Below are 17,233 nucleotides of genomic sequence, written 5' to 3' on the forward strand. Positions count from 1 at the left end.
TTATTTATTTAGTTTGGATAAATTGGTATACCAATTAGGGACCACAGATAGCAGTACTGCTTAGAGAGCAAATCATGAACTGACAATATATGTCTGATATGATTGTTCTACAGGCTATATGCCTACTTACTGGCCATTGTGCCTACTTTATTTCTGGCTTTACAAGCTCGACAATGTGAGTCTCGTGCCCGGTGGCCTCGTGCACGGATGTATCTGAGGTAGACATATGGCTGTCTAACCCGTATACTCCCGTGTATCCAGCTTTTATAATTTGTTATAGGTTTCTTGGGCATTGATAATAATTAATTAATACTGAATATACAATAAGTAAACAGGAAAGATCCCAATAATTTTAATTGATTCCAAAGTGTAATAAAAAAATGTAAAAGACCCAGAATTTATGATTTGTAAATATTATTTCAATTGTTTAATTATTGTTATTATAAATTATGCACCACTAAGCGTTATGCTTAGCGCGTTGGTTTTCCATCGCGTAGGTACTGAAGATCGTGACCGCCACGGTAGTATTCGGACGAGTTCGACCCGGATCTGCCACCGATCAGAGTCACCTCATCAGTCTTTTGTATTTTGGTAGGGCCCATGTGTAGCCTAGTATTTTGGTTCATTATGTCTAGTCATGATGTAATTACTAGTTTATGATGTATTTCATTTTGGACTTGTAATTAAACTTTGAGATTGAAATGAAAACTTGTAATTTATTATCTATGAATTTCTATATGAATGCAATAGATAATACTTCATTTTGAGATCTCATAAATAATTGTAAATGATATGATACATGAGAATATGATATGGAAATGTGTAAAATGAATATGAACATGTTAACAGGTGATTAGTGGAATCCGCCAGATGCTAATAAAATAAGGGAGGCTCTGTCCGGGTCTCCACAGAAATAAGATATAAAAAAAAAAAAAAAAAAATTTGCTACACATAGAATACATGTTTTAAATGACATAAAAAGTTTACAATAGATATGATAAAACAAGATAGGGTGCTCCGGCACCGAATGTGGCACTTCTTGCTCGGCTATACGGTAGACGGGTAAGGGGCGTCACACATTATCTCTTAGTTAGGTTCATGCACTCAAGTTTTGTTGAAATTTCAATTCTTGGAATCTTTTGCTTAACTTGGCTTGTTCCAACGATTAAAAGTATATTAGTCATTTTATAGATAGTAAGTTTGAGTATCCAATCTCCTACTAAAAAAAAAATCTCTTGAAATCTTTTCTGTTCAAATATACAAATGTGTGCTTAGTCTAGTTTGATTATGTGACTAAAGGTATATATTATTCACTTGATAAATCTAAGTTTGAGTCTCTACCTTTTCAATCCCTCACTAAAAAAAGAAATACACAAATATATGAGTTTCGTCTTTTTTACATGTAGATCCTACCACACACACACACACACATATATATACACGATGGCAAGGGCAGAGAGGCTAAAATTTACAGTCATATAATTATTATAATTAATAAAAATTAATTGTAAATTATACTTTACAAATCAAGGGGTAGCCTGATTGATCTTCCTTCACTTTTAAGTTATAAGAAGTAGAGATGTCTCTAGTTCAAGTCTCTCCATTTACCTATTCTAAAATTATTCACCTTTATAGTAAGAAATAGAAAGGAGTACCTCCCACTATGTAGCTCATCAATTACATTTGGCCTATTGTTCCTCCAATGAATCCAAAAAATAGTTTAAACTTTTATTAAACAAAAATCAATTTTAATTTTTTTTTTATAAATCATATATTTTTATTAATTTTAAATAATTAGGAAAATTTTAATAAAAAAAAAATCCATGCTACACGATTAGCACATATCCATCCAACATACCTAACCAAAGACCTAAAATGTTAAGTGAAAAAATCTGATAAAAAGATATCATAATACAATGACCAAAATAAAATTCATTTTTGAGATTACAAAAAATAAATATTAAAATGGAACTAAATAAAATTTAATTAAATGTAGAGATAAGATTAAATAATACAAAAAATAAATAAAAATATACATAAAGTACATAGATAGAATAAAAATGAAAATATTGCAGGAGTAAATAATTTTTTTGTTAGGTAAATTCAAGTGGAGGGCAGGACAACAACATAATATACTAAAATTTTTTGGAGAAAATTTTAATTTTAAAAACTTGAGTGACTCCCCATCCTATAACCTAGGTAACTTGAGTGGCTTCCCATCCTATAACCTAGGTTCGCCGCTATACAATGGACAGTATACATAAGAATTTCCCACGAAGCAATGTATATTATTTAGATTCTTTAGTTAGTTTCTTCAACAACTTTAATGTAAAAGAGGAAATTAAAGGCAATAATAAAAAGAGGAAATAAAAGGCACTAATAAAGGACCAGTGTAAGAAAAAAATGAAACATATTTGCTTTGATTGAAATACACACATAGCCTTCTTGATAATCAAGTTCTGTAAGTAATTAATATTATTAAATGTTCTACAAAGCAAGAATTAATATTATTACATGTTATGAAAGAGGAGAAAAAAAAGCAGTAGTAAAAGCTTAAACCGGTCTAAAAAAAAAAAAAAAAAAACTAAAACATACCTTCCAATAGAAGTTTAATCTTCTTGATCATCAAGCTCCGTTAGAAATCAATGGTTTGGGGATGCTTCAACACTACTAAAATCACGAGTAATTGAAGTAGGAACATCATCCAATTCCAACATAATTACTTCAGCAGCCTCTTCAGTATTTTCAGTCTTTTCAGTGTTTTGTTCAACATTCAACTTGTTACTTGGGGATGCTCGAATTCTTTCTAACTCTATTGTAACTTCTTTCATTGTAGGTCGTTTCTTTCCATTCAAATTTAAGCATCTTAGTGCCAAATTAGCTACTGCAACAATTTCTTCATCATGGCAATCCTCTGTAATGCGAGCATCAATAATGTCAAAAAGTCTACTCTCTTCCATCAAAAGAATAAAATTTGTTGCTAAGCTCATAGTTTCTTGTGAGCTACTTAAATAAATTGGCTTTTGTCCACTTAAAAGCTCCACCAGAACCACTCCAAAGCTATAAACATCACTTTTATCTGTAAATTGGCTAGATTGGAAGTACTCTGGATCCAAATAACCAAAAGTCCCATGCACGTGAGTTGTCAAATGAGTTTGATCAATGGCAATTGATCTTGAAGTTCCAAAATCTGATACTTTTGCTCTGTGTTTCTCATCTAAGAGTATATTTGTGGACTTAATGTCACGATGATAAACTGGAATAGAAGCTGCTGAGTGTAAATATGCAAGTGCCCCAGCAATTTCACTAGCAATTCTTACTCTCATTTCCCATGGTAGTGAAGCCTCCTCACTTTGGTCATGGAGATATTGGAAAAGAGATCCATTAGGTATGAATTCATAGACTAGCAAAGGAACTTCGGTCTCCAAGCAACATCCCAACAACCTAACAACATTCCTGTGATTTATCTGAGAAAGAATCACAAGTTCATTAATAAATTCTTGTAAGTTTTCCTCATCAACTAATTTGGACATTTTGACAGCAACAATTCTTCCATCTGCTAGCATTCCCTTGTACACTGTGCCCTGACCTCCCTGACCAAGTATTCTGTTATCATTGAAACGATCAGTGGCTTTTTCCAACTCCTTTGATGTAAATATTTGTGTTTTCTTAACACTACCATCACTTGAAGTTAATTGTTGTCGTAACAGCAAGCCACCATTCCTTTCAAAGAACTTTTTTTTGAGTTGGATGTTCCTTCGTTTCTTCATAAGCTTGCACAACATCTGAATACCAAAGACTATTACCAATACTCCAATAATCCCGCCTGTGCACTAAATAACTCGCACCATAAAAAAAATTGAATACATATTAAAATGATTACTTACTAACTTAACAAAGTCAATATAAGTAAGAAAGAAAAAAAAAACATAGTCATTAGTCAAAGTAACCATGAAACTTAGAGAAATCATTAAGCAAACTCATTTGATTTATAGATTAATCAATAGAAATTAAGAAATAATACATTTCATAATTATATTATCTCATATTATTTATAATTCAAAACTTTTTAAAATAATTAAATCATATATTTATTTATAATTGTATTAATAAAAAATAATTCCATTAAGGATAACATGATATAGACTAATTAAATTTGCTTAAAATTTTTTTAGATCATAAAAATGGTAGAAAATATTATAGCTCTTTACATGATTTAATGATATTATCGGGCAAAAAAAGACTTACTAACAATATAATCCATTTTGCGTCAGGTACACATTTAAATGATCCGGAAGTATTCACACATCTTGTTATTCCCTTGCAATGACCACGAAACTTTGGATCTTCACATTCATCAACATCTAATATAACAAAGTCAAAATGGAAAAGAATAAGTGAATGAAAAAGAATAGTACTATTGGTAGATGGATAATAACATATTAATACCTTCTAATTAAATTATGTGTGCATTTAATTAAGCAGTTGAATTCTCAAATAAGTCCACTTTTAGTATATGAATTTCAAACTCTAAAATAATACATGCACATTTTTTGTAATAATAAATTTTTATTTATCATCATAATTTTATATTTGTTTATAAATTTACTATAATAATTACTATAATTTACTATTAAGAAGAATCAAATAAAATTTTTCAAAATACAGGTAACAACTAATTAGTTTCATTAAAATAGAGAAAGTGAATTATAATTTGATTAGTATTAAAATTTAGTGACTAACGAAAAAACTTACGAAGATACTAAATATATTTTTTTTAATTTAAATACATGATATTTTCATATTCGTCGAATAAGAAGATTTGAACTTACTATAAACATAATAATAATTTTTAAGATATGTAGGAATATAATCTCTACGCAACGTTTTAGTTTATTGAAAAAATTGACATAATTTCTTTTTATCTTTAAACAATAATAATTAACAGCATTAATTATTTAATTATATTTTCATTAAAACAAAATTAATAACATTAATTGTGACGCCCCTTACCCGTCTATTGTATAGCCGAGCAAGAAGTGCCACATTCGATGCCGGAGCACCCTATCTTGTCTTGTCATGTCTATTGTAAATTTTAATGTCCTTTAAATCAGGTAATTTACGTGTAGAAATTTTTTTTTTTTTTTTATATCTTATTTTTGTGGAGACCCGAACAGATCCTCCTCTGTTTTATTAGCATCTGGCGGGTTCCACTATCACCTGTTAACATATTCATAGTCATCTCACATATTTCCATATCATATTCTCTTTTATCATATCATTTGCAACTATTTATGAGATCTCAAAATGAAGTGTCATCTATTGCATTCATATTGAAATTCATAGATAATAAATTATAAGTTTTCATTTCAAGTCCAAAATAAAATACATCATAAACTAGTAATTACATAATGACTAGACATAATGAACCAAAATACTAGGCTACACATGGGCCCTACCAAAATACAAAAGACTGATGAGGTGACTCTGATCGGTGGCAGATCTGGTCGAAACTCTGTCCGAATACTACTGTGGCGGCTGCTGATCTTTAGTACCTACGCGATGGAAAACCAACGCGCTAAGCATAACGCTTAGTGGTGCATAATTTATAATAATAATAATTAAACAATTGAAATAATATTTACAAATCATAAATTCTGGGTCTTTTACATTTTTTTACACTTTGGAATCAATTAAAATTATTGGGGTCTTTCCTGTTTACTTATTGTATATTCAGTATTAATTAATTATTATCAATGCCCAAGAATCCTATAACAAATTATAAAAGCTGGATACACGGGAGTATACGGGTTAGACAGCCATATGTCTACCACAGATACATCCTGCTGCACGAGGCCACCGTCGCACGGACCATTGTCAGGCTTGTAAAGCCAGAAATAAAGTAGGCACAATGGCCAGTAAGTAGGCATATAGCCTGTAGAACAATCATATCAGACATATATTGTCAGTTCATGATTTGCTCTATAAGCAGTACTGTTATCTGTGGTCCCTAATTGGTATACCAATTTATCCAAACTAAATAAATAAGTCTAGGTATACTATGGGCAATTAAACATTTTTTAATTATTTTAGCACTATTCACTGTTACTATTTTCTAGTACTGTTCATTGGTACCATTAATTTCATATTAATGGGACATTAGTCCCAATTTACATATTCATATCATTTTTAATATTTAATTATCCTTATGAGTATTTTAATTATTATATATAGCATTTTTCCCATGAACCTTTCTTTAGGTTCATGTTGATGTGTTATCTTTATCTAGGAATTTGACTAGGTTAGGATGTCTATTTAGTCACACTTCCTTCATAACAATTGTTCCTCTATGTTTAAACTTGAATTTCAGTTTTTGAATCACTGAATTTGGAGTTATAGAACTCAAGTTATGGTCAAAATACCATAACTGGTCCCTTTGCCTCTAAGCTGTCCAGAATTTACAATTTCTAGTCAATAAACTTTGACCAGTCATTTGATCATTTTATGGTCATTTTTAGACTTACGTTCCTTCACAAGATATGTTCCTCTATGTCTTAGGGACTCCCAGGTACAATTTCATAATTTTTCAAGCTTGGTAGAGTGAGTTATGGTCAATGTATTAACCTGGACTCTCAGTCCTATAAGGGCAAAAATCAACTTCAGGGCAGTATGTTTGACCCTCTTTTTAGGGTCTTTACACTTAAAATTTGGCAAAGGTGTCTAAATCAATATTGTATCCCTAAGTATCATGTTTCTACATCATATTGGCAAATCTCAAATGGAATTTCCTAGTGGGAGTTATGGCCAAATGAACACACAGGTATCAAATGGCATTCTGGGTTCAACTTAACATTTTCTAGATTTCAATTCCTAACTTTGGCTAATATTTTCCCTAGGATGCAATGGTTTCTAGAGCTTGGTCAAAACATAAAAATTGTTGTGCTATGTCTTATAAAACTTTTGACACTAGTTTCACTCAATTTGCAGCTTTGGAGACCAAGTTATGGCATTTTTGCCAAAACTGGTCAAGCATACCAAAGGAACAGTATTTTGGTCATTTTCTGGGTTGGCAGTTTCAGTGACCCAACTTGTGCTAATAATTTGAATTGGTTAAAGGCAAAACTGGGTTAAGTGGTCTTCATGAAAAGTGTAGCCCTATGTCTAAACTTTCCATGGGTAAAATTTTAGGTCATTTGGACCAGTATAGAGAGAGTTATGACCAAATGAACACGTACTGTTCATTTGGTCATTTTCTGGGTTGGCAGTTTCAGTGACCCAACTTGTGCTAACAATTTGAATTTGTTAAAGGCAAAACTGGATTAAGTGGTCTTCATGAAAAGTGTATCCCTATGTCTAAACTTTCCATGGTTAAAATTTTAGGTTATTTGGACCAGTATAGAGAGAGTTATGACCAAATGAACACGTACTGTTCATTTGGTCATTTTCTGGGTTGGCAGTTTCAGTGACCCAAATTGTGCTAACAATTTGAATTTGTTAAAGGCAAAACTGGGTTAAGTGGTCTTCATGAAAAGTGTAGCCCTATGTCTAAACTTTCCATGGTTAAAATTTTAGGTTATTTGGACCAGTATAGAGAGAGTTATGACCAAATGAACACGTACTGTTCATTTGGTCATTTTCTGGGTTGGGTTGCAGGGAAATCCGAATTTGGACAGTATTTAGGTCAAGTTTTGGACAGAATTTGGGCATGGTTTCTTCATGGAAAATGGGCTATTTTGGGTCTAGTTTCACCTCCAATTGGCCTCATACCAATTGGGGTCACACAATTTTATTTATGGCCTAAAATGTACACTGCCCTCAACAAACACAACCTGCAGAAAATTGACACTTCCAAAACTCAACCTCCTCCAACTTCCTTACTTCAATTTGCATGCAATACACTTCTATAAGCAACAATCTCATCCCAATAGATCAATTTCAACATTTTACACAAAGTCCTCAACATTTACACAAACCCTAATTTTCAAAGTTTCAAATTTATACAAACACTACACAATCAAACACCCAAACATTTCAACTAATTACACATTCTCATAGAACCATTTTTCATCACTTAAAAGCAATAAATTTCAAGTTCCATGGCTGCCAAAAATTCAAGGGTTCTTTCCTCTAGATTTTCTTTTTGTTTTAATGGTATTTATGCTTAGCTAAACATGCTTTTCATGTTTAATAAAGAGAAGAAGAGGGATTAGTGCACTAACCTCTTGTGACCCACTTCAAACTTTAATCTTTCTTCTTCTAATGGGTATCTAAAGCTTCCTTATGGTGTGGGCTAAATTTTTTGTGAAGGGGTCTATGGGTTTTGGGGAGGAGAAAGCTTGGAAAATCAAGCTTTAAGAAGAACAAAAATGGAGGGAGGGAGACACTAAGGGAGACGGCAAGGAGGGAGAGAGAAGAGGAAGAAGAAGAGGGTTGGTGGGTTTTGTCTCTTGTGGGTATTTATATATATATTTATGTGTACTTTATTGTTTTTAAATTTCATAAATCTATTTCCTTTCTTTTCTTTCCTTTCCTTTCTTTTCTTTTCTTTCCTTTTCTTTTCTTTTCTTTTCTTCTTCTTTCTCTTCTCATTTTTCAATTTCAAATTCATAAAATTAATTTATGTTAATTATTCTATTTCCAAATTTTAATTTGACATTTAAGTCAAAATTCACATCTAGGGGTGAAATGACCAAAATGCCTTTCATGGTGCATATCGGGTTATTTTTATTATTTTTGTACCAAATAAATAAATTCTCTAAATTTTATTTTATTTCTCAAAATTTTTCCTATATTTTTTAATATTTATTTCATTAATTTATGCCTCCTCACTATAGTTTAAGTGTAGTTCCAGACATTTTTATTGTCCGTACAGACATTAGTCATCAGAACAGTAAAATGTACGGACTACCTTTGGTGAGGACGTTACAATTCTTCCCCTCTAAATAAAATTTCGTCCTCGAAATTTACACAGTGTAATTAATCGAGGGACCGCTATCTCCTTGTCTTTTCACCTTTTTGTGTTATAATACTTTACTTTTTTTTTTTTTTTAGTCTGTCTTATTAATCCTAGTTCTACAATCTTATCCTTATCTCGATTTACTATTGGAAATACGTAGCTCTACACAATAGTCCCAAGTCAGTACTGTAATCTGCAGCTTACAGCACAAACATCAAGAGCATTGCATAGTTACCACGGTATATCCCAATAGACTATCTCTTTTTTATTTTTTGTGCTCATCTTCTTTCATCTCACATACAGCCCCCTTCTCATTTCCATCTATTATCTTTAACACGATCCTTTTCGGTTGATAATCTATAATCATCTGGTGACCTAAAGGGTTGGTGACAAGTATGTCATCTTCTGACCCATCTATTGGTATCCTCTTTCAACAGGAGGTACAATGCATATATAGGGGTGAACATAATTAGGGTCTATCAATACATACTTAAAGGTATTATAATTAGAGAATGTACCTCTAACAACGTCTACTAGGTCTGGCTCCTCTCGAGCCATAGTGTACACACAGGGTGCTACTTCAACCTCGGGTTGTTCTATAGTCTCAGAAGCTCTCTGTGATGTACCAGCTATCTCTGGTCTCATTGGTCTTCTACCCCTCTGTACTGTGGGGGCAGACCTCTGAGTCTGTGGTGGAGCTGTGGGAGCACTCCTCCGTGGGCAATCTCTCAAAAAATGCTCTGTGGACCCACATCTGAAACATCCACCCGTTAGCAATCTACACTTTCCTCTGTGGTTCTTCCCACAATGTGTACAAACTGGCATCGGGGTTGATCTCCGTGCTATAGGACCCGCAGAATTGCCAATTGATATACCCGTTTGACCTCCTCTCCTCGGGGTAAATTGGAACCTCTGCCTCTGTTCTCTGCTCTGAATCTGACCCTCAGACCCCCTGGGTCTCTTGCTCTCTGTAGCAACTGCGCTGGACTGGCCAGGTCCAGACCCTCTCTTGCGCTGCCTGTCCCTCCTGAACTGCTCATCATTTCTAACTCTCTCTACTGGGGTCCTATATACTGGCTGGGGAGGTGGTGGCATAGCTCTGGTGACCTGACAGAGCAATTGAGTCATTTGCTCTAGGACCGCCTAAACCTCTGCTCTGATACCACTAAATGTGACGCCCCTTACCCGTCTATTGTATAGCCGAGCAAGAAGTGCCACATTCGATGCCGGAGCACCCTATCTTGTCTTGTCATGTCTATTGTAAATTTTAATGTCCTTTAAATCAGGTAATTTACGTGTAGAAATTTTTTTTTTTTTTTATATCTTATTTTTGTGGAGACCCGAACAGATCCTCCTCTGTTTTATTAGCATCTGGCGGGTTCCACTATCACCTGTTAACATATTCATAGTCATCTCACATATTTCCATATCATATTCTCTTTTATCATATCATTCGCAACTATTTATGAGATCTCAAAATGAAGTGTCATCTATTGCATTCATATTGAAATTCATAGATAATAAATTATAAGTTTTCATTTCAAGTCCAAAATAAAATACATCATAAACTAGTAATTACATAATGACTAGACATAATGAACCAAAATACTAGGCTACACATGGGCCCTACCAAAATACAAAAGACTGATGAGGTGACTCTGATCGGTGGCAGATCTGGTCGAAACTCTGTCCGAATACTACTGTGGCGGCTGCTGATCTTCAGTACCTACGCGATGGAAAACCAACGCGCTAAGCATAACGCTTAGTGGTGCATAATTTATAATAATAATAATTAAACAATTGAAATAATATTTACAAATCATAAATTCATTGACTTTAACATTGTTTTACCCTTTTGAATCAATAAAAATTATTGGGGTATTTCCTGTTTACTTATTTTATATTAATAATTAATTAATTATAATAAATGACCAAGAATCCTATAAAAAAATATAAAAGCTGGATACACGGAGTATACGGTTAGACAGACCATATGTCTACCTCAGATACATCCTGTCAGCACGAGGCCACCGTCGGCACGGACTACCAGCTTGTAAAGCCGTAAATAAAGTAGGCACAATGGCGATAAGTAGGCATATAGCCTGTAGAACAATCATATCAGACATATATTGTCAGTTCATGATTTGCTCTATAAGCAGTACTGTTATCTGTGGTCCCTAATTGGTATACCAATTTATCCAAACTAAATAAATAAGTCTAGGTATACTATGGGCAATTAAACATTTTTAATTATTTTAGCACTATTCACTGTTACTATTTTCTAGTACTGTTCATTGGTACCATTAATTTCATATTAATGGGACATTAGTCCCAATTTACATATTCATATCATTTTTAATATTTAATTATCCTTATGAGTATTTTAATTATTATATATAGCATTTTTCCCATGAACCTTTCTTTAGGTTCATGTTGATGTGTTATCTTTATCTAGGAATTTGACTAGGTTAGGATGTCTATTTAGTCACACTTCCTTCATAACAATTGTTCCTCTATGTTTAAACTTGAATTTCAGTTTTTGAATCACTGAATTTGGAGTTATAGAACTCAAGTTATGGTCAAAATACCATAACTGGTCCCTTTGCCTCTAAGCTGTCCAGAATTTACAATTTCTAGTCAATAAACTTTGACCAGTCATTTGATCATTTTATGGTCATTTTTAGACTTACGTTCCTTCACAAGATATGTTCCTCTATGTCTTAGGGACTCCCAGGTACAATTTCATAATTTTTCAAGCTTGGTAGAGTGAGTTATGGTCAATGTATTAACCTGGACTCTCAGTCCTATAAGGGCAAAAATCAACTTCAGGGCAGTATGTTTGACCCTCTTTTTAGGGTCTTTACACTTAAAATTTGGCAAAGGTGTCTAAATCAATATTGTATCCCTAAGTATCATGTTTCTACATCATATTGGCAAATCTCAAATGGAATTTCCTAGTGGGAGTTATGGCCAAATGAACACACAGGTATCAAATGGCATTCTGGGTTCAACTTAACATTTTCTAGATTTCAATTCCTAACTTTGGCTAATATTTTCCCTAGGATGCAATGGTTTCTAGAGCTTGGTCAAAACATAAAAATTGTTGTGCTATGTCTTATAAAACTTTTGACACTAGTTTCACTCAATTTGCAGCTTTGGAGACCAAGTTATGGCATTTTTGCCAAAACTGGTCAAGCATACCAAAGGAACAGTATTTTGGTCATTTTCTGGGTTGGCAGTTTCAGTGACCCAACTTGTGCTAATAATTTGAATTGGTTAAAGGCAAAACTGGGTTAAGTGGTCTTCATGAAAAGTGTAGCCCTATGTCTAAACTTTCCATGGGTAAAATTTTAGGTCATTTGGACCAGTATAGAGAGAGTTATGACCAAATGAACACGTACTGTTCATTTGGTCATTTTCTGGGTTGGCAGTTTCAGTGACCCAACTTGTGCTAACAATTTGAATTATTTAAAGGCAAAACTGGATTAAGTGGTCTTCATGAAAAGTGTAGCCCTATGTCTAAACTTTCCATGGTTAAAATTTTAGGTTATTTGGACCAGTATAGAGAGAGTTATGACCAAATGAACACGTACTGTTCATTTGGTCATTTTCTGGGTTGGCAGTTTCAGTGACCCAAATTGTGCTAACAATTTGAATTTGTTAAAGGCAAAACTGGGTTAAGTGGTCTTCATGAAAAGTGTAGCCCTATGTCTAAACTTTCCATGGTTAAAATTTTAGGTTATTTGGACCAGTATAGAGAGAGTTATGACCAAATGAACACGTACTGTTCATTTGGTCATTTTCTGGGTTGGGTTGCAGGGAAATCCGAATTTGGACAGTATTTAGGTCAAGTTTTGGACAGAATTTGGGCATGGTTTCTTCATGGAAAATGGGCTATTTTGGGTCTAGTTTCACCTCCAATTGGCCTCATACCAATTGGGGTCACACAATTTTATTTATGGCCTAAAATGTACACTGCCCTCAACAAACACAACCTGCAGAAAATTGACACTTCCAAAACTCAACCTCCTCCAACTTCCTTACTTCAATTTGCACGCAATACACTTCTATAAGCAACAATCTCATCCCAATAGATCAATTTCAACATTTTACACAAAGTCCTCAACATTTACACAAACCCTAATTTTCAAAGTTTCAAATTTATACAAACACTACACAATCAAACACCCAAACATTTCAACTAATTACACATTCTCATAGAACCATTTTTCATCACTTAAAAGCAATAAATTTCAAGTTCCATGGCTGCCAAAAATTCAAGGGTTCTTTCCTCTAGATTTTCTTTTTGTTTTAATGGTATTTATGCTTAGCTAAACATGCTTTTCATGTTTAATAAAGAGAAGAAGAGGGATTAGTGCACTAACCTCTTGTGACCCACTTCAAACTTTAATCTTTCTTCTTCTAATGGGTATCTAAAGCTTCCTTATGGTGTGGGCTAAATTTTTTGTGAAGGGGTCTATGGGTTTTGGGGAGGAGAAAGCTTGGAAAATCAAGCTTTAAGAAGAACAAAAATTGAGGGAGGGAGACACTAAGGGAGACGGCAAGGAGGGAGAGAGAAGAGGAAGAAGAAGAGGGTTGGTGGGTTTTGTCTCTTGTGGGTATTTATATATATATTTATGTGTACTTTATTGTTTTTAAATTTCATAAATCTATTTCCTTTCTTTTCTTTCCTTTCCTTTCTTTTCTTTTCTTTCCTTTTCTTTTCTTTTCTTTTCTTCTTCTTTCTCTTCTCATTTTTCAATTTCAAATTCATAAAATTAATTTATGTTAATTATTCTATTTCCAAATTTTAATTTGACATTTAAGTCAAAATTCACATCTAGGGGTGAAATGACCAAAATGCCTTTCATGGTGCATATCGGGTTATTTTTATTATTTTTGTACCAAATAAATAAATTCTCTAAATTTTATTTTATTTCTCAAAATTTTTCCTATATTTTTTTAATATTTATTTCATTAATTTATGCCTCCTCACTATAGTTTAAGTGTAGTTCCAGACATTTTTATTGTCCGTACAGACATTAGTCATCAGAACAGTAAAATGTACGGACTACCTTTGGTGAGGACGTTACATTAATGATATAAAAAATCATATTTTAATTTAATTAAATACAATATATTCAACATATAAAATGTACTCTTCTTTACAAGAATATCAGCCCGCTCAATACTCCATGCGCGACTCCACTATGCACTCGGCCCCTCTTAAATATCTCTTTTTTTTTTTTTTTTCATTTTCAATTTTTTTTTAGTTTAATAATAAATTATAGTAACACATACATAATATATTACGCAATCAATCTTACTTTTATATATATATATATATAAACTCAATTTTGAGTTTGTATTCAATAAAAATCTTATTATTTTTTTTCCTTTTTATTTTAATTGATTGAAATCTCTCAATTCTTAACTTTAGTTTTTTTTTTTTTATGATATCTAATTTTAAAATATTTTATGTCATTTTAATATTTTTAAATTATTAAATGATTACATTTATCCTAATTATTATATATTATTTTTAAAGGAAAAAAAATAAAAATACACCATGAATATATTGAATATGAGAATTGAGACGAATTTTTTTTTTGTTTATCAAAAATTATCTCTAACTGGTAACTTTAACATATTAATTTATAAAATCATAGTATTATGATTTTTTTTTACAAAACTATATATGAATTTATTTATATGTGTGAGAAATGAAAAATAATTAATTAACTTTTATAATAAAAAAAAAATAATTTAGTTTATAATATATACATAAAAGAGAATTTTATTTATTGATAATATTGTAAAAACTTTGATAATAAAAGATTATAACCGCCGTATCTCGCGGGTGTTATAGCTTGTATTATGTAAATAGATAGCGAATAGATGTCCTGAGTTTATTAATTAGTAGCACTGTAGCCAAAAAAAAAAAAAAAAAGGTAAAAACAACACCACGTTAAATTTACCTGTGCATCGAATGTAAGGATTGCCCTCATACCCACGTCTGCAATAACACCAGAATACTGCTGCCTCATTAATAGAAGAAGAACCGTCGGGGAAGCAAGCCAGAGATTCCGACTCCGAGTTATTGCCACTCCATAGGCTGGAATTGATAATCCAATTATAACTTTCAGTTCGGTTCGAATAGAGCATCCAATCTAGCACCATCGGAAACTGGACATTTGGATCCTTTTTCCTCCAGGAGTTCCCCGGATATGTTCCTGCTAGAAATGCCAGCTTGCAACCATCTGTGCTTTGATTATTTATGGCTTGAAAACTTGCATTGAAAACCTGAAGGGATGAAGGTATTTTAACCTGACAGCAATCGGTGCCGTTACAATAATCGTTCGCTATCAAATAATTACTACTGGAATCCTCTTCTATGAAATTAGGAAGCATTTGTCTCCAATCAACATCCTTCTTATGGCTAAGGCATTTTGAATCACACCCAAGGCGTTGGAGAGATTGATTGATCATTAAAGCACGGGTGTTGCAACCTACTGCAGTGAATACGTTGTAGTCGGAAATGAAGAAAGGACTTCCCGTCAAATTGAAAGGCAAATCGGACACCCAGTCGGAACAATCGGAGGATATTATTGGACTTTTGACGTTAGCCCAGCCTTCTACAGAAATATTGAGGAGCTCCATTTTGATTTTACTTATAAAAGCTCTACTTTCGTTGCACTCAATCTCAAACCATTCATTGAAATAACAATCCTTCTCACCCATTCCGAATGGGTATGGAATATCTATATTTCCGCAATGGTCTGTACAGCTAGGCTTTGCAGTAGGTCCCTTTGCTATTGCCAACTGAATAGTTAACAATAGTGCCAAACTGAAACTGACTTGAGACACTAATTTCACACTCATTTTTGCTTCCCTTTTTTTGGTCTTTGTCTTGAGAGCCTTTTTGAGTTCAAGAAGCTAAACAATATCTGCCTTTATAGAAATTGGAGATTGGAGAATAGAGATGTTTCTTCGCACCTTCTCAATTAAGTCGGAAATAAAGGAGTTCTATAGCTTAGCTTTTGGGGCCATGTGTTTGTTGTTTTGCCTGTGTGGGGTTAGCCTCCTATTTTTCTCTGTTAGTGCATGTCTGTTTCAATTCTCCTCTTATCTCTTTTCTTTTCCTTAATAAAATCTTTGTTTGTTAGTGCATGACTCGGTCGTCTCTAAATAATAAAATAAAATTTGTGGAAATACCTTGGTGAGAATCACACTTTTGTTGGGAAACAAAGTCAGAGAGAATTTTCACATTTGCTGAAAGAGACAAAATACAAGACTTCCATGCGGAGAATATTTTTCAAGGTTGGTTTGTAATCTAAAAGGTTAAATATATCTTTAGACACTTGAAGACTTTAAATTTTCTTTGTAATAAAAAGAAAATAGTTATTTTATAATTAATAAGATTCATGCACTCAGTTAAATTGCGTAGAAATTTCTGCAAACATTTTCAATCAAAATCCTGGTGGCATATCTTATCGGTCATCAAAGCACGAGCGTTGAAGCTACTGACCTAAAGCAGTGCAATCGGAGACTCAAGATTTTTATTTGATTCAAAGGATTTGGAAAAGTCTTGAATTAATTTTCATATTCAAGGTGCGGAACCCACTTTTATTTGACAGATTTTGACCAATAAATTAAGTCAATTCACTATTATTTATTAACTATTTTTTTTACATATACATTATTATATTTGTTATAAAAAATTATAATTTATTTTTTTATATAATTTACTATTAATTTATATATATTATATAATATTATCATACTATTATAAATATTATATTTAATTATTTAAAATAAAATATTAATTTTAATGTCATTTTAATTATATATATATATAAATAAAAATATCTATCAATTTAAATTTTTTATTTTATCATATTTTTATAAAAATTATGTGTAATATTAACTTAATTATAATATTAAGTGTAATATAGTGAAAAAGATATAATAATAAGTTTTAAAAATATAAATAGGTGAAAATATTATCTCATTGAATTTAATTTATTTAAACTCTATTATTTTATTTTTTAAAAAATATTTAATTTGCATCTATTTTATTTTAATTTTTTATAATTTAAAATAATTTTAACTTCCATAATAAAATTGTATATCTAGATTAATTTGAAAGAAAATTATTTGTAAAATTAAAAAATAGAATAATTTTTGAAATAAATTTTTATTACTCTAGTGCATTATTAATATAAAATTTTTATTTTTATTATATTGATATCTTGAAATTTTATATTGTCATATTGT

At 32.0% G+C, this 17,233-nt stretch overlaps 1 protein-coding gene across 1 annotated transcript; it reads right to left on the bottom strand.

The window, feature by feature from the left end:
- Nucleotides 1-2,642: 2,642 nt before the first annotated feature.
- Nucleotides 2,643-16,045, bottom strand: LOC110640326 (wall-associated receptor kinase-like 22). The gene is made up of 3 exons (XM_058154190.1): nt 14,935-16,045; nt 4,249-4,364; nt 2,643-3,833 (listed from the first exon to the last, which is right to left on the bottom strand). Exons 1-3 carry the CDS (start codon nt 15,836-15,838, stop codon nt 2,643-2,645), a joined length of 2,211 nt encoding a protein of 736 aa, XP_058010173.1. The 5' UTR covers nt 15,839-16,045.
- Between the last annotated feature and the right edge of the window lie 1,188 nt (nt 16,046-17,233).

This window comes from Hevea brasiliensis, chromosome 1, assembly GCF_030052815.1.
Source record: "Hevea brasiliensis isolate MT/VB/25A 57/8 chromosome 1, ASM3005281v1, whole genome shotgun sequence".
NCBI lineage: Eukaryota > Viridiplantae > Streptophyta > Magnoliopsida > Malpighiales > Euphorbiaceae > Hevea > Hevea brasiliensis.

Excerpts from the sequence above, each read along its gene's own strand:
- LOC110640326 (XM_058154190.1), bottom strand. The coding sequence starts at position 15,838 with ATGAGTGTGAAATTAGTGTCTCAAGTCAGTTTCAGTTTGGCACTATTG. Across the intron at positions 4,365-14,934 it reads TCCTTACATTCGATGCACAG|ATGTTGATGAATGTGAAGAT; the intron begins GTAAATTTAACG and ends TTGTTATATTAG. Across the intron at positions 3,834-4,248 it reads CAAAATGGATTATATTGTTA|TGCACAGGCGGGATTATTGG; the intron begins GTAAGTCTTTTT and ends CGAGTTATTTAG.